Raw genomic sequence first — 23678 nt, 5'->3', positions numbered from 1 at the left:
CCAGATCCACCTTCCCACGTAACCTCACTGGCTTGTAACTCACTGTTTAGACCCAGCTGGCTCTGACCTTGGGCAATCCTCTGGCTTCTGCTTTCCAGGTGATAGGATTAGCGGAGGCCCACCACCATGCCTTGCATTACAAAACCCATCTTAAATATATGTACTTCAGATGGCACTTGGCTCATATGCTCAGACCCTGGGTTAAATCCTCCTAAAATAGTGTACCACCTATAGCCATGAGTCTCATGGCTATAACCCCAACACTTGGGCAGAGACAGGAGGATCAGGTCAAGGCCCAGGCCAGCCGAGCCTACTTGAGTCCCTGTCTGATGAACAAAATGAGAAAGAAATACCCAGCCTAGATCCCCACAAAGCATGTTTTATATAGTTCCAATGTAGTTATCTGTCCTCCTCCTTAGATGGCTTTAAAATGTCTAATTTTTAATGAAAGTCCAACCATTCCCAATACTAAGTTGATATTAATAAGTTCAGGAGCCAGTTTCCCAGGAAGAAAGAAACCCCTGGCCTCCCTCAGATGCGAACACATTATTACAGCTGTGTTCATGGAGGCCAAGCTGTCCTTCCACTCCTGATCCCCCTGCTACCTACTGTCACCAGGCCCAGAAGGCAATCTACTGAGGAGCAAATAGAGGTTTCTCTGCAAGGCTCAAAGCTTCCCCAGGTTTTAACAGCTTTGAGGTGCATAAAGGGTTATCCCATTTGAATGTATGAAGGTATACCAGGACAAAGGTTTTGGACAGACAGACCACCCTTTCATGTAGGGACGAGCAGGCTGTTGACTCAGCATATCTTCTATCTGTGCTGGGGCAGAGCCGCAGCATTCGTGGACAGAGCACACCATCACCGGACACACCCGGTGCTCACTTTCCTTCTAAGGAGTCAAACAGGAGCCGTGCCTGCTGGCCATCTTTATTTTTCTTTTCTCTTCAAAGAGGACAACCAAAGATACAGACAGGATTCAGCAAAATAAAACAGACAAACAAACTCTAAAAGACTGAGTGGTGACATGCTACATTTAACCTAATTTTATTCATGCTTGCCTAGGGATGGGACTAGATCATTCAATAAAAACATACAGTAAAAACGGGGGTGGGGGGAGAAGGCTTATCATGTACAATGTTTAAACTACAATAATGATGTACCTTAATTACTTCCATGCACACAAGTCTAACATTACAAGTTTTTAAAAAATAAACACCATTAAGACTTCTAGGAGCATTTTATAATAAATTCCTAATTTTTTTCTTTGTAGATAGATCAAGCACCTCCAAAATACAGATTCCTATACACAGTGAGTACTTTACTTAACGTACATGGACAGCCTCAGGGCGAGCTGACGCCTTGGTGGCTCAGCCCGGCAGGCAACAAACCACAGTGCCAATGAGAAGAGCAGTTGCAAATAAACTTCAAACTAAGTTAACTTTTATAATTAAATACAGAAAATATACTGATTTGCTAAAAATAAATAAGATGTGATGTATTTAACACTTCACTATAAAGAATGAACACCAGGACATTTATAAATGGTGAACGAGTCTCAATAGTTTACTACGATAAACGCTGGCTAGATAGAAGTGCATACGCCGTGGAGCACTATGGGTGGGTTATGTTTCGCCACATACTTTTGTTACCTTGAGGTAGATAACACATGTGTACCAAATTCGGCATTCATTTTCAGTTGCTGCTGGTATCATGTGTCTTAAGAAATGTGTACAGTATGAAAAACTTGAAAATACTAATGAATGAAAAATGTTTCAGGAAAAAAATAGATCTTTTCATGCAATTATGTACAGTCTCACTGTGTAAGTTTCAAGGCAAGGTTTTGCTTCCCAGAAAGCAGGTCACTGGTCTATGAGAATGTCTGTTCATCCTGGCGCATCTTGTCTCCTCCTGCACTGCATTGTTTTGCTCGATTTTGTGTGTGTGTGTGTGTGTGTGTGCAAACGACATGCCAGTTCAAATGAAAACTAACTCACATGTAGAAAAAAAGTCTGTTTTACAAACTGAGAACCAAGAAAAATCCTTGCAAATTAATGACACCTTCTGATTCAAGTAAAAAAAAAAAATGACTTAAAACATTAGTGATAAAAAAAGACACAACACATTTCATGAAGAACAAAGAGAACTGTCTGCTGAGGGTTTAGTTCAGATGTTTCAGAATGCTGCTGTATGTCTTGTGAGGGATTTGAGGGGAAGATTTCATAGCGGAAGGTGTTAACGTGGCCTGGATGGACTTGAGTGGGGATCCCACTGGGCTGTGGAACTGTGGGGTGCCTATGGACTCTAGCTGCTTGCTGAGGAGGAACTCCCCAGCCCCGTTCAGAAGCCCCGCCTCACGGCCTCTCTCCCCACACTTCCCTTCCTCGACTGGCTCAGTTTCTAGCATTTCGGAATCCTCCTTCCTGCTAAAAAACTTGTCCAAATAGCTGGTGTAGGTGTTCTCCTTCTCCACGTGCTCGTCCTTCCTGACCTCACAACAAAACTGACTGATGAGGAAACACTCCTCCCCGCCACTCACAAGCTGGCTGTCCCAGGAGGACTGGTACAAGGCTTCGAGCTGGGCCAGGTTAGCCCTTCCCTTCTCCTGTTTCTCTCGGCTGACTGACTTGGGTATCAGGCTTTTCAGTTCTAGCTGGGACACTGAGCTATTCAAGTCGTTTAACTTGTCAACTACGTCAGCAGACTCATGCTGGGCACTGAGCTGAATGGTCCCTGCGATGAAGGAGTCAAAGTCGAAGCCCTGGCCCCTCTCCCTCTCTGCCAGCTGCTGGTTCGCCTCCTCAAGGGCGATCTGCGCCTTGACCAGCCCGTTCCTCTCACACTTGGACTTGCCTCTCCTATCGGATTTTTCTTTACTTTGTTCTTTCCAGTTGGAAAGATCTATAATAAGCTTGGGCTCATAGTAATGGTTAACCTCGCTCTCCCTCCACACCAGGTTGTCTAAGTATGATGACGACCTTGTTTTGTAGTTACAGGTGTGGCTACACTCCAGATCACAGTACTTGTTCTCGTGGTGATCTGAGTACTGCCAGCAAGGCTCAGCAGAGTAGCTGGTGTCGAAGGCGGGGTCCTCCAGATACTTCTCTCGGTCTCCATCCAAGTACTTTCGAGGGTCAACTTGAACTTCTTCTTCATCGGTGACATCAGACAGAGCTCTTGGGTCAAGCTGAACCTCATCGATATCAAAGTTGTTGTGAATAGGCCAGTCGTGCTCCGAGAACTGACAATCGTGGTACCTGAAGCAAACACAGGCATTACTCCATGGGATGACTTCACTTTCAAATGCAGTGTGCTCTCTGTGGAAATAGAGTGCTTTTCATTTGGCTAAGTTTTTAAGAGTCTCACGCTATACACATCCAGGCCAACGTCACACTTGCCTTCTTCCTGCCTCAGCCTGTGAGTTAGAGGTAGACTCCCTCCCACCAGAACTTATCATCTCCATCTGGAAGCTATGCTCCCATTTAAAACTCGAGAAGGCAACATCTGACGATGGCCCCAGGTCCTCCGTTCTTAAGCAAGCGGAGGTCCACCTCTCAGTCACACCCTTTGCTCTCTATTCTAGTCTTATCCACAGGCGACCATCTAAGAGGCTAGCACACTAACTGTGGGCAGGGATTTTACAAATCTTAGTTTCAGCAGTAATAAGGTAGGGGGATGCTGAATGAACTCCATTGTGTGTGTATGTGTGTGTGTGTGTGTGTGTGTGTGTGTGTGTGTGAGAGAGAGAGAGAGAGAGAGAGAGAGGAAGAAAGGGAGGGAGGAAGGAACGTGCATGCTTTTTCTACTTACACAGCATAGCAAGGCAACTACTAGACCATACCCAAAGGTAGCTGGGGGGTGGGGATGCTGAAATGAACTCCATCATCTGTGTGTGTGTGTGCTCACACATGTGCTCACGCACTATTTCTACTTTCACAGCATAGCAAGGCAACTAGGCCACACCCAAAGGAAGCAGATTGACACCCCAACTGAGGCTGGGACAGGAAGGAGTCAGATGTTATAACTGAAGTTTACCAGAGAGTGTACAGGTCAGGAAGGATCTGGGTATTGTGGGAACTCTATCAAGGGACAGAAAATGGGGTGAGCAAAGGAACACCTCGACAAGATGGGGTACTGCCTTGCAGCCAAGGTGGCAGACTTTTCCTGAGAGCTGGATCACAGGTGGGTGTCATGTTTAATTCCCCTTCTTTCAAAACATAAACGTGGGAGCTGAAATCTCGTGTGATTCTCAATCCTGCCTACAATCGAGTCACCTGAAGACTCGGCTCCCGGCCGACTGTCATGGGAAGCACCCCACTGAAGCAGGATCGTACAGCTCAGCATCTCTGAAATTCAGGAACACTAAAAGGAGGCTGCGGAGGGCACCATTTTAGTGGATGTCACCCAGTCAATTCACAGTACACAGACCACACAAGCGCTTTCACAGAACCTGGCCTAAGCTTTTACAGTATCTGAAAAAGTTACTTCTATGTCATTTGGAAAACTAAATTATCACATGTACAAGGAATAAAAATGTCTACTCATTGAGGTGCCTAGATCCAGGAAACCAAGAGTTTGTTTATCACACAGACCTGGGGTTTAGCCTCATGATAAAGATTAGGTTCATAATTTTTTAAACACTTTGATTTTATAAAATCCAAAGTTTAAAATCAGATTTCAAGATGACTTCTCATTTTTTTCTTCACAATTCCATAAAAGGTATTCCCAAAGACATCATTTATTAAAATGTTAAGACATCTATAAAGTACACAACATACAGTGCCCTGAAAATTCAATAAATTGTTTTTCTAACTTAGGATGAATTTACTTACCTTTCCCAGTTATAAATGTGACTATGTGTTTCATCCATAAGCAAAATGTCGTCCACCTCATCTTCTATGTGGAAAGGATGGCTTGAAATCGGCTCGTCCGTGGGGAAGGAGTAGATGCTCATGTAAGGATGGGAAAGTGCTTCCTCGGCTGTCAGCCGGTCCATAGGGCTGAAGGTCAGAATCTGTTCCAGGAAATCCAGTGCTGAGGGAAGGAGGAGAGGCTCAGCTGAAGAACACTGGGAGCTCCAGGCTCATTTAATACACGGTGCCGAGCTGGGCATGGGGTGGGGGTGGGGGTACTTTCCTCTCCCCCTCCCCGGCCTTTTCCACACAAGGTTTCTCTATGCAGTGTGTAGCCCAGGCTGTCCTAAAACTCACTTTGTAGACCAGGTTGGTGGCACATCTTTACTTCCAGCACTCAGGAGACAGAGGAAGTCAGATCTGAGTTCAAGGCCATCAGCACCAGCCAAGTCTAGACAGTGTGTGAGAGCAGGAGCGCCAGGAAGCGAGACCCCCTCTCAAGCTAACAAGTATCTCCTGCTCCTAACACAGCACCACCACAAACAACTCATGAGAAAAAGTAGATTCCACTATTGAAAGGTGTGCTAATTTTTGCTGGAGAGATGGCTCAGCAGTTAAGAGCACTGACTGTTCTTCCAGAGGTCCTGAGTTCAATTCCCAGCAACCACATGGTGGCTCACAACCATCTGTAATGGGATCTGATGCCCTCTTCTGGTGTGTCTGAAGACATCGACAGTGTACCCACATACATGAAATAAGTAAATAAATCCTTAAAAAAAGATTTAAAAGAAATCTCATTGCCCCTTTCTTTATAACTGGCCATAGTATTATCTTGAGCCATATAAAATTGCTCTTATCAGTAAAAAGTTGTCGACTGGCAGCAATTTCATAGGGCTCAACCTGGACAGCTTTAAACATACACCCCCTGTTTCTCATTTAACAGTGTTTCAGAGGTGTCGCTGCGTGACTGGCTAAGTGTGTGTACTCCAGAAGACAGAGACGCTATGGCAAGGCTGAGAACACGAGAGCTCGCAGAACTCAAGCTGTGAAAACAGTCACAGTCTAGCTAAAGTCTGTTGTAACCACTGATGGGGAAGCCTGCGGATGCTAAATACAGATACCCCTTCTTAGCGGTGCACTGATCCCTTCAGAGCATGGCCGAGAAAATGGTGCCCACTTTCCTAATACTGGCCACTTTACACACATTGATACACACCAACTCCAACCACACTCAACACCAGGAGCGGATGATAAAGTGGATGCGTGAGTGGCAGATGAAGGTGCTCAGACTGTGCTGTCAGTGCTGACTGGGCCCAGGACCTGGTGCACATGCACAAGCGCATGTGCTCTCACTGAGCTCCACCCCAGCCCCAACCACCAACATCTGTGATTACATGTTTGTTCATTTGGATTAATAAATATGTGGTCAAACACTTTTGCTTGCATTTTGCTCTTCTGTCCTTGCCATCAAGACCTCTGCCCTCCCCTGACTCAAACTCTTCATATCTTAATTTAGGACAGCGAGATGGCTCGGGAGGAAAGGTGCTTACTGCCAAGCCAGACAACCTGAGTTTGATCCGATGGACTCTCATCACGAAAGCTGACAATTTTAAAAGAGACAAGTGATTGTATGCTTTTCTTTTAGAATTTGGCTTAACTCGCCCTCCCCTTTAAGCACAGGTGTTCTGCCTGTGTCTATGTATGACATGCGTGCCTGATGCCCAGGGAGGTTAGAAGAAAAGGCATCAGGCCTCTTGGAACCTAAGTTACAGACAACTGCAAGCCACCATGTGGGTACTGGAATTGAACCTGGGTTCTCTGGGCTTGTGCTGTTATTAACCACTAAGCAATCTATAAATTATTATTTATAGATATAGCCCCATAAAATTACTTTAATAAAGAAAATAAGTCATATTCATAAGCATACCTGATTGGTGTCTATCACTGACAGAACTCCACTGCAGCTAATCCAGAGCTAGTAATTTGATATACTTACCCACAGGAGGTGGGAAATGGGGGGGAGGGGGGTGTTGGAGAGATGGCTCAACGGTTTGCTCTTCCAGAGGTCCTGAGTTCAATTCCCAGCACATGGTGGCTCACAACCATCTGTAATAGAATCTGATGCTCTCTTCTAGTGTGTCTGAAGATAGCTACAGTTTATTCATATAAATATAATAAATAAATCTTAAAAAAAAAAAAAGATTTAGGGGATGGGGTATGTTTTCTAGACTCCAGGAAAGCAAAGAAATGGATGAAAACCTAAAGGCCAGGTCAAGAGGGCAGTGCTGGAGTCAAAGGCCTGGGCCCCCCTGAAGCCCCACAGACTCAGGGAAAAGAACACACCTCGAGTTGGAAGCCCCCAACTCGAAGCCTCCAGAGACATTAGTTACTCCAAGTCACAATACCTTCTCTACTAATCCCCGGAAGCAGCTGGGTTAGCGGTTTGTGTGGCTCAGTCATGTCGTTCCTGATGTAAACGGGAATCACGCTGAGAAGCTCCTGCCGATCTTCCTCATGCACAACAGGGATGGACTCTAGAATCAGCTGCATCTGCTCAAGCTCATGTGCACCTGAGGGAAGCAGACGCCACACCATGTGAACGAGCCAGCCACAGCTGCCCCTTCTCTAGCAGGAAATACATCCTCAAAGTCTTTCCTACTCTTTCCTCACTGAGTCTTGGTGACCTGCTTTAAAGCAAAAGATAAGGTTGAGAAAAGATCACAAGATGGTTCATGTTTATGACCAACTCTTTTTTTGTCTTAAAGGTGTCTTACTATTGATTTGTAAATAAAAACATTATCACCAAGAGACTCGGGGACAACTAGACATCCACAAGCAAAATAATGAAATTGGACCCTTGTTCTTCACACACACAATTCAACCCAAAACAAATCCTGGATCTCTGTGAGTTCAAGGCCAGCCTAGTCTACAGAGTTCTAAGACAGCCAAGGCTATACATAGAAACTCTGTCATGAACAACAACAACAACAAAAAAAACAAAAACAAAATAAGCTAAAACTATAAAACACTTTAAAGAAAACATAGAATAAATATTGTGACCTTAAAGTAGAGAGCAGTAGCAAGGCAGTGGTGGCGCACGCCTGTAATCCCAGCACTCTGGGCAGAAGCAGGCGGATTTCTGAGTTCAAGGCCAGCCTGGTCTATAGAGTGAGTTCCAGGACAGCCAGGGCTATACAGACACCCTGTCTTTAAAAAACAACAACAACAACAACAAAAACAAAACAAAACCCACCAAATCAAAAAAAAAAAATGTAGAGAGCAGTTTCTCAGATACATAAACACAAAAGATGTAAAAGCTGGCCTTCATCAGAACTAAATGTTCTGTGCTTCAAAAGACTGTCATTAAAGGGAGACACTGCCAGGCAGTGGTGGCGCATGCCTTCAATCCCAGCACTTGGGAGGCAGAGGCAGAGGCAGGCAGATTTCTGAGTTCAAGGCCAGCCTGGTCTACACAGTTCCAGGATAGCCAGAGCTACACAGAGAAACCCTGTCTTGAAAAACCAAATAATAAATAAATAAATAAATAAAATAAAATAAAATAAAAGGAAGACACTGTATACAGCATGAGAGAAAACAGAAATTATATCTGATTAAGAGACTCTATGCCCACAGTATGTAAAGAATCTCTTTACAAAGTACAAAGTACAAAGGACAGCCCAACTAAAAGGTATATATATGGATATCTACGAAGATATTAAAAGGCCAGTAAGAGGAAACTGGGCAGGGTAAGTCACCCTTGTGATTCTAGCAGCCAGGAGGCTGAGGCAGGAGAACTCATGAGTCCACAGCCCGTGAGCTGAAGGCTAACCTGAGCTCAGGTGTAAGATCCTACACCAACAAACAAGAGATCAGGAAGCACGCTGGGATGCCCTGCTCATCCATCAGGATGACCATGCTCAACAAAGACACACAATTCTTTCAAGTGCTGGTGAGGATGTGGAGAAAGTAGAACTTCACACTTCTCAGCGGACTGGGAAACAGACAACACACAGCTGCTTTTGAAAACTGTCTAGTCTTCAAAACTTCAACCTGAGTTGCCATGTGTCACCTAGCTGTCCTATGCTGGCTGGGTGTGTACCCATGAGAAATGAAAACATGCTTACATAGAAATTGGTACACACGTTCACAGCAACGCTGTTCACAAAAGCCAAAGAGTGAAAACGCAAACATCCACCAACTACTGAATGGAAGGACGGTGTGGCCGACAGCATATGGGCATGAATGACCCAACAACACTGCCACGAGAAAACAGACCAATCAGCGCATGGCCTCGTCCACATGGAATGTGCAGAACAAACAATGCACAGAGAGACAGTGAGCAGGAGCTGGGGAAACGAAACAGCTATCTTCACAAGGATGCGCTGTGCTAAAATCAGACATAACCCCCAAATATACCACAAACACTCTGACCACACAGTTTCTGTATTGCTGGGGTTTGAACTCGAGGCTCCATGAGTACTGGAACCCAGAGCCACATCTCCAGCTGAAACTCGCTTTAAACGAGTAACCTGTGTACATTAGGTATGTTTCCTTAAGGACACTTGGCTGTTTCCTTACCCCTGCCTCACTGTGAGGACCCCAGCAGTAAGTTTACCAGGAGAAGACTAATGAGAATCAGACATGACTTAAGACAGGTCGCCAACAGAGAGAATCCACAAAGCACTGAAGTTTCTAAATGAGCTGGCACATAACAGAACCCCGGGGTGCTAACTAAACACTACAGCAACTCAGCGAGGATGTGAATAAATGCTCTCATTTCTAAGTAATAGAAACACCATTTTATCTTTGCATGTGAATATTCCAGACTGTAATAAATTCTTTGAAATCTTATATAATCTTGCCTTAGAGAGGAAATGACTTCTAATACACTTTTCCCATATAATACTGACCTGCGAAGAGGGTTTTACCAGTCAGCATTTCAGCAAAGATGCAGCCTGCAGCCCACATGTCGATGGCTTTAGTGTAATTATTAGGAGAAAGTAAAAGCCGTGGAGATCTGTACCATTTGGTAACCAATCCTTCAGAAAGATGACCCTGGAAAAGAAACGCCAAACAGATTTCAATATCCTTTACTTTAGAGAAAGGGGGAAAAATCATCCTCCAAAAAAGCCATAAAATTCTCAATTACTATTTTTCACTTCTAAGTCCATTTTCAAGGCTCTTTCTAGAGGCTACAACATTCCCTGAGAGATGGGATTCTCTAAGGTGACTGTCGCAAAAAGTGCAGAATAAACTGAGGGGCCTTAATGGCAAGTCTAGGTCAAGTTCAACTTGTTTCAGAAGAGAAACAAGGTCTCACCACAAGTTTTAAGGGAGCAGCCTTACTTTGGATCAGAGGGAAAGGTGATGGAGAGAACACAGCACTCCTAGTTATCATACGGAGAGGGGGATTCTCTCACCAACACCCCACTCTTGGTCCACAGGGCTTTGTTCCAGCCTCAGAACAACACAGACACTGTACTAGCAGAGACTGCTTTGCAGGTCAGAGAATTGCACAGCCAGTCTGCTTAAGGACACAGCTAGGTGATCCGCAGGCTGGAGTAAAGGTCTGGGTGTGGCTCCTTCCAGTGCTCTGTCCACACCTCACTGTGCTCTGCAGGGACTCAGCCTCTATGGTAAAGGTTGTTTATTAATCTGTATGGCTGAGGGAGGAGGGAGGAGAGCCAACAGCCATACACCATAGAGCAAGTGTCCGTCAGAGAGCAGCTTGGAAGAGTCTGTCCTCCTCTATGGTGTGGGCTCCAGGGAACTAGGCTATCAGGCTTGCTGCAAGGGCCTTTCTGCTGAGCCATCTCACCACCACCCTCTCTCCTTTTTTTGAATGGACAGAAGATATCCAGTAAGACAACATGGGTGAAGATTTGTTTGTTCCAGACATGGCTTTGGAATGCCACATAAGGCGAGGGTTCTGCTTGGAAGACACTATTAAGTTCTTATATGAAAAAAAGTTGCTTATAAAGGGAAGTTGCTATGAAGTGACTTTTTGGCTGTATTTAACTGACAGTTGTTCATGCAAATTTAAATTTCAAACTAGATTTCATTTAAATAATGTACAGCTATAGTGCAGTGTAGAATAGTTCAGCATCATCAAAAGGACAAAAGACAACTTAAAAACTTGGGAAAGCTTCAAATAGAACACCAGACCCAAATAACTAAGTAAGAATTTCACTTACAATAAATAACTATATGGCACCACATGCTTGGAATCCCACTATTTAGGAGGCTGAAGACAAGTGAGTTTGCGGTTAGGTTAGGCGGTTAGGTTAGGCTATGCACTAGAATCCAAGGTATCTTGATTACAAACTCAAAACACAAACTGAAAAAGTTGTATACTTCAGAACTTCACTACTGGGGCTGGAGAGATGGCTCAGAGGTTAAGAGCACTGGCTGCTGTTCCAGAGGTCTTGAGTTCCAGTTCCCAGCAACCACATAGTGGCTCATAACCATCTAATGGGATCTGATGACCTCTTCTGGTATGCACTCATAAATAAATTTTTAAAAAAATGTTAAAAAAAGGAAAAAAAAGGACTTTACTGCTAAGACCTCCACTTTGAGGAAGCTGTATTTAACTGGGATTCCATTTCACCTTCAACCTAGAGCTTGCAAATGAAAGCAGACCTGCATCAGGAACAGACCCAGCATCAGTTTGGAAGTTGGGTGGAGATGGCTTTCTACGTACCTTATGGGAATAATGAGGATCCATGATCCGGGCCAGGCCAAAGTCGCCTATCTTCAGCACCAAGTCTTCAGTGTTAATGAAAAGATTAGCTGGCTTGAGATCTCTGTGCAGTACGTTTGCAGAATGGATATATTTGAGCCCACGTAGCAGCTGATACATGAAAAGCCTGGCATGCTCTTCCAGTAAAGGGCCCTGTTCCAGCACGTTCGCCAAGTCTGTCTCCATGTACTCCTGAACAATGTAGACGCTATTGAGCTCCGTCAGAGAGCCCACATCGTCGGTTAACTGGCTTCCACTGGGACCAAGAATTTCAAACACCTTCACAATGTTATCGTGGTCAAGTCTTCTAATAATTTTGATTTCACGGAGAGCATGTTTGACACTCTGGGGATCGGTGAGGACAATTTTTTTGATGGCTACTCTTTTGTCACAGTCATTGTCTACAGCAGAAAAAACCAAGCCATTGCCTCCACAGCCCAATGGTTTTAAGTCCATGTACCTAGAGCCCAGATCAAAGCCATGAATGTTCATGAGACTTTCAAATTTCTCTGCCATTTTGAAACCCTTACAATTGCCTTTTCCTTTCAAATTGTTGAACTTGTGTAAACAAGGAAGAAAACTGGCATCAAAAGGAAAGATCTCTCAAAAAGGGAGGAAAACAATCACGTTCCCACAGCACGATGGTTTCTTGATGTTCATTGCAGACGCCAACCAGGCCCGCTGAGTTCCCCTCAGACTTAAAGCTCAAAAATCTCTATTCCTACTGAGAATTAAGAAGATTGCAGCGCTCATAGTTCAGGGAAGGGCAGCAACTCTGCAGACATTTAAAGAAAACACTCAAGAAACTCAAACGGAATGAAATGACATACTATGCACTTAGATTTACTATGCTAACTGACTTAACATGGGACAAAACTGTGAATAAATATGCGCCCGGCAGGCCTCCGTGGACATCCTCTCACAGTGCAGATACATTCAGTGTTGGACTGGTCCTGAGCAGCATCCTAAGGCGCTGGGAAGCACTAGTTCCCTCCGCTTCCTCGCTTCCTTGTCGCTGTGTTTCAACAGGAAGCCCTGGTGATGTTGGCTGACAGGCGTCTCTTCTTAGTGATCAGGTGGCTCCAGCTCACCACAATCACAGTCAAAGCTACCGTCCATCTTACTCTGATACAACCTGAGGTGGGAACAAAAAAGGGGAAATCACCACCTGAGGAAACATTTCACATCTGTACAATGAATGACAGGGCACCAAGGCATTTCACAGGGTCTACAGTAGGCATGGCGACATAACACCTATAACCTAAGGAAGCTGTGTAAGATGATTGATTGCATTGAGTTCCAGGCCAGCCTGGGCTACAGAATAAAAGTCTCTCAGTCTCTGTTTGCCTGTCTTTCCCTCCCTCCATTCACCCTGGTACACCACATTTAGTCAAGTGGTTAGCTCCCCAGATGAATTCTCTGGAACAGGCTTACCAAGTTGGCATTTCAGAAATGGCAAACAGGGAACCTAAGAAGATGGCTCAGTGGCTAAGAGGGCTGGCTGTGCAAACATCAGGACCTGAGCTCAAATCCTAGTCCTTATATAAAAAGCTTGTAACCCAGCATTGCAGGCAGTAGATCAGGAGGACCACCAGACCCTGTTTCAGGGATGTAAGTCAAAGAATGATACAGCAGGACGCCCAACACCGTCCCCTGGCCTCTGCATGAGCACAGGTATCTGTCTGCACAAAGAGGCACGCATGCACGCACATCCCTCCCCACAAAATGCCAACCAGTATGGGAAACTGCAATTTTTTACCTTTTTATTTTGTTTTGCTTGTGACAGGGTTTCTCTGTGTAATTCTGCCTGTCCTGGAGCTGCTCTGTAGACCAGGCTGGCCTTGAACTCACAGAGATCTACATGCCTCTGCCTCCCAAGCACTGGGATTAAAGGTGTATGCCACCAGGCGGGGCAACTTAATATTTGTATAGAACTTTTTACACGTAAAATTCATTTGAAAGGTTAAATGTTACTAGTGCTTTTCTTTGGAACTTTGTGTTATTAATGTCACCTAAGTGTTAGTGTCCAGTAACCAAAGTCTAGCAGCACAGGAGGAGTTTGCAGAGCACACTTTGAAGCAGCCTTTGGGAAGCTCACTTGGGACATCACTGACTGTCAGGGAAATCAATGTATCTTAACAATCCCAACTGCAAACCTGGGCTGTGGGCGGGGAAGGTGGTGCGCGCACACGCTTGCCCACCATGTCTGGCCTTTACTTGGGTGCTGAGGACCAGACTCAGTTTATCACACGCTTGCACTTGATGATGGCGTGCACTTACAATCCTAACACTTGGGAGACAGAGGCAGATAGATCTCTTTGAGTTCAAAACCAGGCTCCTTTAAATAGCAAGTTCAAGTCCAGCCAGGGGTACAAAGTGAGACTCTGACCCAGAAAATGAAAATTCTTTATACCTAGGAATAAAAGAACATTAAAGCAACACAGCATAAACACAGAAAGGAAAGAACGGGCAGGAACCATCCTTGGACTAACCATTTCTCCTTCAGGTAAGCTCCTAGAGAAACGCTTTTTTTTTATGTTGTTGGGTTTTTGTTCATTTGAGGGTTTGGGGGGGGGTAATAATGCCCCCAACTCTACAGAAGTTCTAACTTTGGACTAGACATGTATCAGGAAGGCTATATAACAACAGTCTTAAATGTATGCATGTACACATGTACACACACACACACACACACACACACACACACGCACACACACTAGCACATTGCAGCTTCTTAGGTTAAAGAATCCACCTAGCCTGTTCAGAGTGACAGTCTTGCTCTTCTAGGGAGTCAAGTGAGCAGCCTGGGTTAACTGGAACTCAGCCAGCTGCCTTGGGAAGGGACGGGTTGAAATCTACTCTGTCTCCTAAGCCTGGCACAATGGTACTGTTATCAAATTCACCCTTGTCTGCCATCATGCCTTACACTCTCCAGTTACTGAGTTCCCAGGGCATAGAAGGCCACAGCTTAGCTGCCTGCTCACAGTTATTCCTTGCTCCTCAGGTCGAGTAGCCTGAAGCCTTATCCCTTTCAGGATCTGGACCTCAAGGAGACCAGTGGTATAAACCAGGACCGTCAATCATCTCAGGAAGCTAGAGAGAGACTTAACACGGGGTGAACAGCAAGGCCTGACAGGCTTGTTTCCTGCAGAATCAGTAACTACGAGCTACCCTCTATCCATTATGTATCTTCTTCCTGGCTAAGACTTCCTTGGGATGAAGGAATACAAAGTTTCATTATGTAGCTCAGCTGGCCTGGAACTCGCTACAAGAACCAGGCTGGCTTTGAACTCACTGAGTACTGGGATTAAAGCTCTGCACCGCCATGAGATTTTGCTTCTAAAATGCCACATTGACCTAAGATTAAAGAAATATAGGAACAAACACAGGATCATGAACATTTGAGCAATTCTTCAGATACTTTTGGATGTCTACAGATTCCTTTTGGATTTGTGTGGCAGTCAGGATAGGTCAGATAACCCCCAAAACTTGGCGTCTTACTCTGTCACTATGCCACAAGCCCAAGAGTTGTTTTCTAAGCTAGTGAAGACATGACCTTTACTACTGACACTCAGTGCACCAAAGGTCTCACACAAGCATCTACACCTGTCATCCCCATATTGGCCTATGACAGACCCAAGTAGGTCACACATCTATCTCAGAGACACACCCAAAAGAGTTGAGGAAGTGTTATCCCAACCAGGACCCAGAGCACAGAGAATCAAGGCATTAGTAGTTCAAAGAGTCAGGCTGGAGAGATGGCTCAGTGGTTAAGAGCACTGACTGCTCTTCCAGAGGTCCTGAATTCAATTCCCAGCAACCACATGATGGCTCACAACCATCTGTAATGAGATCTGACGCCCTCTTCTGGTGTGTCTTAAGACAGATGTAGTGTATTCATAAAACAAACAAACAAACAACAACAACAAAAAAAAAACCAGCTCTAAGAATCTGAGTCAGTTCTTGTAGCCCTCCATCTCATTCTGTCATTCAGAGTATCCTGAAGGCTCCCGGTATTGCCAGTGCTGTATTGGCACCACAGAGCGCTGGGGGAACCAGCCTGTGTTCTGTCCTGATTCAGAGAAGCCAAGGCTGAGCGCGTGCCTCCTGCTTCTTCCCCACTTCCTTCCTTCTGTCTTACAGCCCTCTCCCTTTCTCCAGGGTTATTCTCCAGACCCTTTACTCTTCCTCTCTCTCCCAAGACACCGTCCCTCCTCCGCAATGGTGGCTGTCTGCTTTCAATTAAAAGGTTTGAGACTAAGCAGTTTTACTAGCATTTTCTGACCATACATCTGGCAGTTACTAGGTGCCCTTTAACCTGTGCTGAATGAATAAAGCAGCATACCCAATGAGGTAGGTGATAAGCCATTTGGGGGAGACAAGCCCAATTCTCGGATTTTCTAGGCTCGAAGGACTAGCCTGGCCCCTGGAGGGTATCTGCAGATACACTTTCCAGGCACTCCCTCGGGAGCCCCACCCACCGTGAACATGAAAACCTGTCAACAGGAAAATGCAGCTGGTTTCAACCCTGGGAGTGCAGAAGCAAAAGCACTTGAGCTTTGTTACACCCCCCCTTTCCTGTGTGGAGGTGGAGGGACAGACTGTGTCAGGGAACTGTGTTCTACGTAACCACAGACGCAGCCTCTGTGAAAGCGGAGGGAGCCCAGGCAGCAGAGCCCGAGAAAGAGGCTGCCGCCATAGAAGAATAGGAAAGGAAGACGTTATAAATCCTATCATAGTTCACAGTATTTTCTGGGATGTCTGCACTATACTGTTCCACAGGGTAACCATAAGACACAGATGGAGACTGACTCCACTGAAGGACCCATTCTTTCATTCATTCATTCATTCATTCATTCGTTGGATTTTATGGTACTAGGGATTGATCCAATAGAGGAAAAGAAGGAAATGTGTGTGCATTGTTGCAACTTAGATTATCTTTGTTAAGAGGGGTATCGGGAAACTGCCACTGCTTTCTGACAGCCATTAAAAGGATACCCAGGCATAAAGTAAGCTGGGGGAAAAAAACCTACCATCACTCGATTGTACATAAAGGAGGGAAGAATTACCAAACTGAGACTTAGATATCTAATTTCAAATTTAGTTAAAAAAAAAAATCTAGTTTAGACTAGGAATACAGCTTATTTGGTAATGTTTGCCCAACACCCAGCACCTCACCTCACAGAGCGGGGGTGAGGGGGTGGGGAGGTGGGGGGGTGGGACACACGACGACACACATGCCTGCAACCTCTGAAGGAAGCCAGGCGACTGGAGTCTCCACACCCTCACACTCCCTTTGTTCAGGAGGACTAGGAGAAAGAATTCACAAGAACTGGGTTTTGGAAACCAGTCACTAACCAGCTGAGGGCCACCCGTGTCTGAGCACAGCCTTTAACTGGATATGCATTCACTCCCTGAGAATCACAGTAAGGTGCAGCTTCTAACGCCCTGGAGCTGGACGTGCCAGCATCTGAGTCCTTAAAGAGCTCCCAAGTGCGACAGCCTTAGATCAAACTTGGCCTCAGTTTACTTCACGGTCAAAGGATGCAGCTGGAGCAAAACATCCACGCCACCCTTTCAAACACACACGCGGAGCTTCATGGCTGCAGAGTAAATTCAAATTTCCTTGAAGTAAATGTTACGGTTCTTACACGCCAAAGCCTTTTTCAATTCTATGTGTAGCTTTTGTGTCTATGATCCGTGCTTGTCACGGCATGCATGCAGAGGTCAGAGACAACTCTGGAATCCGTTCTCCCCTTTCACCTTCACATGAATTACTGCGCTTCATCTCAGGTCGCCAGGCTTGCAAGGCAAGCATCTTGACCTGCTGAGCGACCTCACCAGACCAACGTGCTAACAACTTTTAAGCCTCCTAATGAAATGAAAATCAAAGGGAAAACTTGACGTCCTCATTTGCTTTCCACTGCTGTGAAAAATACAGAGGACTAAAGAGACCACTGAGGAGGCGGCGTTCCGTCACCTACTGCTCAGTCTGTCATAAAGGGAAGTCAGGGCAAAGCAGGATCCAGAAGGCAGGAACTCCAACAGAAGCCATGGAAAAACCCTGTTTACTGGCTTCCTGAGCCTGCTTTCTGTCTTGTTTGTTCGGGGCTGTTTTTGTTTGTTTGAAGACAGGCTCTCATGTGTAGCCCAGGCTGGCCTGAAACTCAAGATATCTGCCTGGGACCTCCCACAATAATTAATTAAGAAAATGTTTTACAGACTTGCCTATAAGCCAATCTGATGGAAGCATTTTCTCAATTGAGATCCCTCTTCCAAGATAATTCTAGTTTATGTCAAGTTGATAACAAAACAAAAAGATATATCATTTACTTTATCAACATTCAATGTTTCTAAAGGGCTGACTTGTTTAAAAGATAAAACTTTTATAAATCGCCCCTACTTCTAAAACAGCAGAAGAATCACCGAAGAGTCAAGGAATTCAGAGCCAGCCCAAAAAACATTTTCAGAACCTGTCTTTTACACAGGCACGCAAGCGCGCGCGCGCGAGCGCGCACACACACACACACACACAAGCGCGCGCGCACACAGGCACGCACGCACACTTCTTCAGACAGACTCTTTAAACAGTAAAGAAAGAAGAGGCCAGAGAGATGACTCAGTGGTTAAGGGTGTTTGTTGCTACTGCAGGACCAGAGTTTGAGTCTCAGCAGCCAACTTGAGAGGCTCACAACTGCACATAATTCCAGGCCCAGAGGGTCTGACGCCCTCTTGTGACCTCCGCTGGTACTTTGTGTAGGCAGGAGCATATACACACAAATTAAAAACTAATAATAATTGTCTTGTTTGTTTTGTCACGATCAGGCTGGCCTTAATCTCAAAGATACATCCCCCTGTCTTTGCCCCACAAATACTAGCAGTCAAGGTGAGCCCCATACCCAGCAATAAATCTTTAAAACTACAAAAAAGCGGGCTGGAGAGATGGCTCAGCAGTTAAGAGCACTGACTGTTCTGCTCTTCCAGAGGTCCTGAGTTCAATTCCCAGCAACTACATGGTGGCTCACAACCATCTATAATGGGATCAGATTCCCTCTTCTGGTGTGTCTGAAAACAGCTAAGGTATACATAAAATAAATAATTTTTTTTTTTTTTGGTTTTTTGAGACAGGGTTTCTCTGTATAGCCCTGGACTCTGTAGACCAGGCTGGCCTCGAACTCAGAAATCCACTTGCCTCTGCCTCCCAAGTGCTGGGATTAAAAAGCATGTGCCACCACTGCCCGTCTTAAATAAACCGTATATATATATAAAAGCAAAGCAAACATCAAACCCTAGCAGCCAAGCTGGCTATCACATGGCTGTGATCTCAGGGGGCTAAGGCAGAAGGATAATCCATTTGTGGCAAGGCTGGGCTATGTAGGGAGCTGTCTCAACAAAACAAAAGTGGGAGGGCTGCCTCATCAGGACATACTGCATTTTTCAAACACACAATTCAGAGAGAAAAGAGCGAACTGGATTCTCAGGAGCCACTGTCACCTTAATAACATCAACACACACGAAGAGTTCCTGGGCAAGAAGCCATGGAGTACAGTGATGTCACTTTTATATTTGTAAAGTCCTGAGTACTGAGCAGTAACACCGACCGGGACCCTGGTACTGAGGCAGGTTATAGTGTAGAGTCCACAAAGCAGCCTCCCAGAGCTGGCACTCCCCAGAGCTGGCAGAGGAGTGCCAGCAGTGTCACCACAGACTTCTGAGGTATCTTCCTGGTTTAACAGGAGCAATGCAAATAAGGCACGGAGAGCAGTGGAGACAGGCTCCCCACCTCGCCTCAGGGATCCAGACCTCAGAGGAAGCTGGCTTTTAACTTCTCAGTATGTATAACCACTGATTACCTGCATTTAAAAAGCCCACCTGCAGCTGGCGCGGTGGTGCACACCTTTAACCACTTGGGAGGCAGAAGCAAGTGGATTTCTGAGTTCTAGGCCAGCCTGGTCTACAGAGTGAGTTCCAGGGCAGCCAGGGATACACAGAGAAACCTGTCTCGAAAAAAAAGCCCACATGCTCAACTTCTAAGTCATGTGATGCTTTGAAAAATCTCAGTCCTTTTACATGTGTATTTTTGTGTTTCCTTTAGTAAGAGAAGTGAGGATGGATTTAATCTATGTTAAAATTACTTGTGTAAAGCATGCAATACAATTTCAAAATGTCCAAAGACGTCATTCAAACCCACCATACATTTACTGCCAGGAAGCTTCCAGAGGAACTTTCAGAAAATGAACAGTGTAGAGAAAATAACAAATGGGTAGGGAGATTTGTATTTATTTCCTCACTTAGGAAACAGCCCTCTTCAATCTGTCTTCTTTCCCCCTCAAAATCTTTTAGGCAGGTCTCACTCACTCACTCACTCACTCACTCACTCAGACGCTCTGGCCTGGCACTCTCGGCACTCTCCCGGCTGCCTGCTTCAGACTCAGAGCCCGTGGGCTCTGCCCACGCAGCGGCAGCTTTAAAAAACGAGCACAGCCCCAACTCTGTTCCTTCAACCTCATCTTAAGCCAGTTTGTTAAGTGCAGGCAATGAAATCTGTCCACTGTCTATTTTATCACCAAGCTTCAGCTTAAATCCTAAATTTGGAACTATTCATTCAGTTTATCTCTTTAAAAACTGATTAAAAACAGTGTGTGTAACAATGCCTGTTTCAACTTGTCCTTATTAAAACAGAAAATTCACGGGGCTCAGCAGTTACAAACCCTGGCTGCACTTCCAGAAGACCTAGGTTTGATTCCAAGCATCCAAACGGTAGCTCACAACCCTCTGAAACCCCAGTGCCAGGGGGTCCAATGTCCTCTTCAGGCCTTTCTGAGGGTACCAGTCACACGGTGCACAGACATGCATGCAGGCAAAAATCCATAATGATAAAAACAATAATTTTAAAATACAGAAATTGCATAAATATCACAAGAAAGGATGTTTAACAGTTCCTACCAAACTCTGGTGGTATTTGTACAACACTTAAACCAATACCGTCTAGATAATCAATGAAACCTAGTCAATTCCCACCAAGACTATCTGCCCTTCATATATAACAAGAACTGTCTGTCCTTCATATATAACTTCCTAACAAATTTCTCTTACTAGCAGCCAAAGACCTGTTAGTATCAAACATTTAATTTCAGCAACTAAACAGCAATTGACTTTATTTTTTCTCTCAACAAATGTGACACAATTGTACCTGCCGGGTACTGGATAGCCTTTTAAAAGGCAACTTAAGAAGCCATTACTTTTTTTTTTTTTTGACACTATCCTTCAGAGAAGAGATTTTTTGATATGGACATAAACACTTTAGCTATCACTTAAAAAAAAAAAAAAGCCACGTAGTACCAGCGGCACTGAGCAGGGTGAGTCACCGCCCGGCTCCAAAGTTGCAGTCGTACTCCTGGGCCTCCTCCACCGGACCCCAGGCCCTTCACGGGGTCCCCTGCGTCGGCAGGCCTACTAGGTTGTGAGTTAGTTCTCACTCCTCCAGGAACTTACATAAAATGCTGCAGAGCTCTCGGCACTTACACTTGTCTTTAAAACCGGTGCCTTTTCTACTGCAAAACTAAATGTTCTGCAAGCCAGTCCCTCTCCAGAGTCTTTTTTAATCGCAAAAGGTGGGCAGGCTCCTTTTAATCCTCTTCTGCAAATGACTAAACTCCAAAATACCCTCATATAGAAAGCTGATTTTAAACAATGTTTCATTTTCCCAGGGTCTCCCTCCCCCCAACAGTAATACTGAAGCGACAGAACCGTCTGCTCAAATCTGGCAAGCTTCCGAGACGACAATTATTAATTGGAACATCAATAGAGCAAGATTTATGATGTAATTACATTAACTAATAGAACATATATGTTAAAGCACCTTACAAACAACTACAGGCTAAAGATATGTTTCTTCCACCCAATTCAAAATTATTTCCAAACATTAAAATCTGTCATTTCTAGACACTCTAAAGCTGGGGATAATGGTGCACACGCGTTAACCCAGCAGGAAGCCGAGGCAGGAGAATCGTGTCTCAAAGCCCAGCTGGGACTACGTGGCGACTGTCTCAGCACCCAACAAAAACCCTTTGAGGACCGGACCCTAGTTAGACGCTACATTCCTCTCTACTCGAATTCCTTCCAACTCAGTTCTCCAACGTTAAAGAAACAGAACGTCAAAACCCAGAATTTTACCAAAATAAACACGCTAGAATAATCAACAATTAGAAAATTATTCTGAAGCTAGTTGGTCTTCGTTTGATGGCCTGAGAATGTTTTTGATTTCCTTCTCTGACAATTATCTGTATCCATAAAAAGTTAATACTGCCTCCGGACGCTTAGCAACGAACACGAACTGTTCAAATACAGTAAGGAGACCTAAGTCCCCTTTACCAGGTCCCTTCGCTCGATCTTTCCCACTTTCGAATCCAAGAAAAGGTAAAACACGAAAGCGATCTAAGGGAGCCTGCTGCTCGCAGCTTCCCCCAGGCACCTGAGCCGGAGAGCCCACGCCAGGCAGGAACAAAAGGCGGCCGAAAGCCCTCCACTCCTCACAACTCCAAGTCCGAGTATAACAAGCCCCAGGCGAGGAGGCCTGGAACCGGTAACGTACGTTTTCATCAGGGTGTTTTTTTCCGGATCACACCTTAACGTCCGGAAAGGTGTCGGGAGCCCTGTCCCAGGCCGGTCCCCGGCACCTCGTGGACCGCCAGGCACAAACTTGGGCGGACTTAGGGGCAGGAGCAGAGCGCTACGCAACGTGCCGGAGACTTTGCCCGGCCGGAGTCAGCTGAGGCCGAGTCACCCGGGCGGGCTCGGGGGAGGAGACAGGAGAGCTTGAGGGAGGCAACGAGCCAGGAGGACAAGCCTCCACCGCTTCAAGCGATCCTGGACCACCGCCCTCGCCTGCGCGTTGGCCGGGACTCGAACCCGCGGAGCGGGCACGGGCGGCGGGGACTCGAACCCGCGCAGCACTGCCCCCGGTTCAGGCGGCGAGGCCCGCCAGCTATACCCGCGGCCGGCTGCCCGGCGAGGGGCGTGCCGGGTGGGAGGGGCGCGCCGGCCGCGCCGCCAGCCCCACGCGGGGACCTGGCCCTCGCAGCCGGCCGCGCCGCCAGGGCCGAGCGGGCACACGGAACAAAAGCGCCTTTGTTGAGCGGCGGCCGCCCGGAGGGTCACACACAATGGACGCGGGAGCCGGCGCCGCCGCCGGGCCCTCCGCCGCTCCCTCCCGCGCCGGCCCGCACACGGCCACACACACATACACACTCACGGGACTTCTCCGACTCATCGAGAGAGTGCAGGGCCCGCGGACAGCCCCCAAGGTCGGCTCAGGTCTCCGGCTGTGCTGGCGGCAGCGGGGTTTCCGAGGCTCTCGCTTTGCCGCAGTCGCCGCCATGTAACCCCGACCCGCCAGAGAGGGCGCGGAGAGGAGGCGGGGCCTCCCGGAGGCACGCCCCCTCACGTCACAGGCTCACTCCACGGCGGCCCCGCCCCCCGCCAGCCGCGAGCCGCACGCGCCGGAATTTCCAACGCCCGTGACTGCGCGCGCCGCGGGGGCGGTCGGAGCTGCACGCGGCCTGCTGGCGGGTACGCCCCGGCCTCAGCTGAACCACCGCCCAGGGTGTCGTACCAAGTGACCTGGCTGGGCGAGCCTCTGAACGGCAGCTGGGTCACAGGCTGTCGGGAGGAGGAGGCCGAGGGCGAATATGCTAGGCCAGATTGCTGAGCACTTAAACTTAAGGTGGTGTTGGGGAGGCTACTGGGATCGGTCCCCGAGGCCCGTCGGGTGCTTCCAGAAGCATCCGCGGTAACCAAGGAGGGGAATGAGTGAGGGGTTCTGAGAAGCTGTGAGCCAATGCTCAGGCAGCAGCAGAGTGGCTGACTTGTTAAGATCGCTGGGACCAGGCAAGTTAGACATAGTTGTGCTGAGAGAGGTGGATAGCTAGCTGCCCTTCCAGGGCTTGGGTGAAATTTAAGTATTTAGGAACTTAGATGTAAAAAACACAGAGTTTGCTTGGGAGTAGTGGCAAATGAAAGAGTTTCTATGTGAGTTTGAGACCAGCCTAGTCTGCATAGTTCCAGGACAGCCTCCTCTATAATAG

The 23678-nt window shown here is 46.4% G+C and overlaps 1 protein-coding gene across 2 annotated transcripts; it reads right to left on the bottom strand.

The window, feature by feature from the left end:
* Positions 1 to 1016: 1016 nt before the first annotated feature.
* Positions 1017 to 23013, bottom strand: Mapk6 (mitogen-activated protein kinase 6). 2 transcript variants are annotated; one of them, XM_052187794.1, is made up of 6 exons: positions 22847 to 23013; positions 11554 to 12727; positions 9764 to 9908; positions 7259 to 7423; positions 4833 to 5034; positions 1017 to 3257 (listed from the first exon to the last, which is right to left on the bottom strand). In XM_052187794.1, the coding sequence occupies exons 2-6, from the start codon at positions 12106 to 12108 to the stop codon at positions 2162 to 2164; spliced, it is 2163 nt and encodes a 720-aa protein (XP_052043754.1). In that variant the 5' UTR covers positions 12109 to 12727; positions 22847 to 23013; the 3' UTR covers positions 1017 to 2161. The 2 variants fall into 2 exon arrangements, with proteins under 2 accessions (XP_052043754.1, XP_052043755.1); XM_052187795.1 differs by lacking the exon at positions 22847 to 23013 and adding an exon at positions 22187 to 22529.
* Positions 23014 to 23678: the final 665 nt, after the last annotated feature.

This window comes from Apodemus sylvaticus, chromosome 7 (genome assembly GCF_947179515.1).
Source record: "Apodemus sylvaticus chromosome 7, mApoSyl1.1, whole genome shotgun sequence".
NCBI classification, from domain to species: Eukaryota; Metazoa; Chordata; class Mammalia; order Rodentia; family Muridae; genus Apodemus; species Apodemus sylvaticus.
The sequence above is the reverse complement of the archived record's forward strand: the minus strand, read 5'-3'. Positions and strand labels throughout refer to the sequence as shown.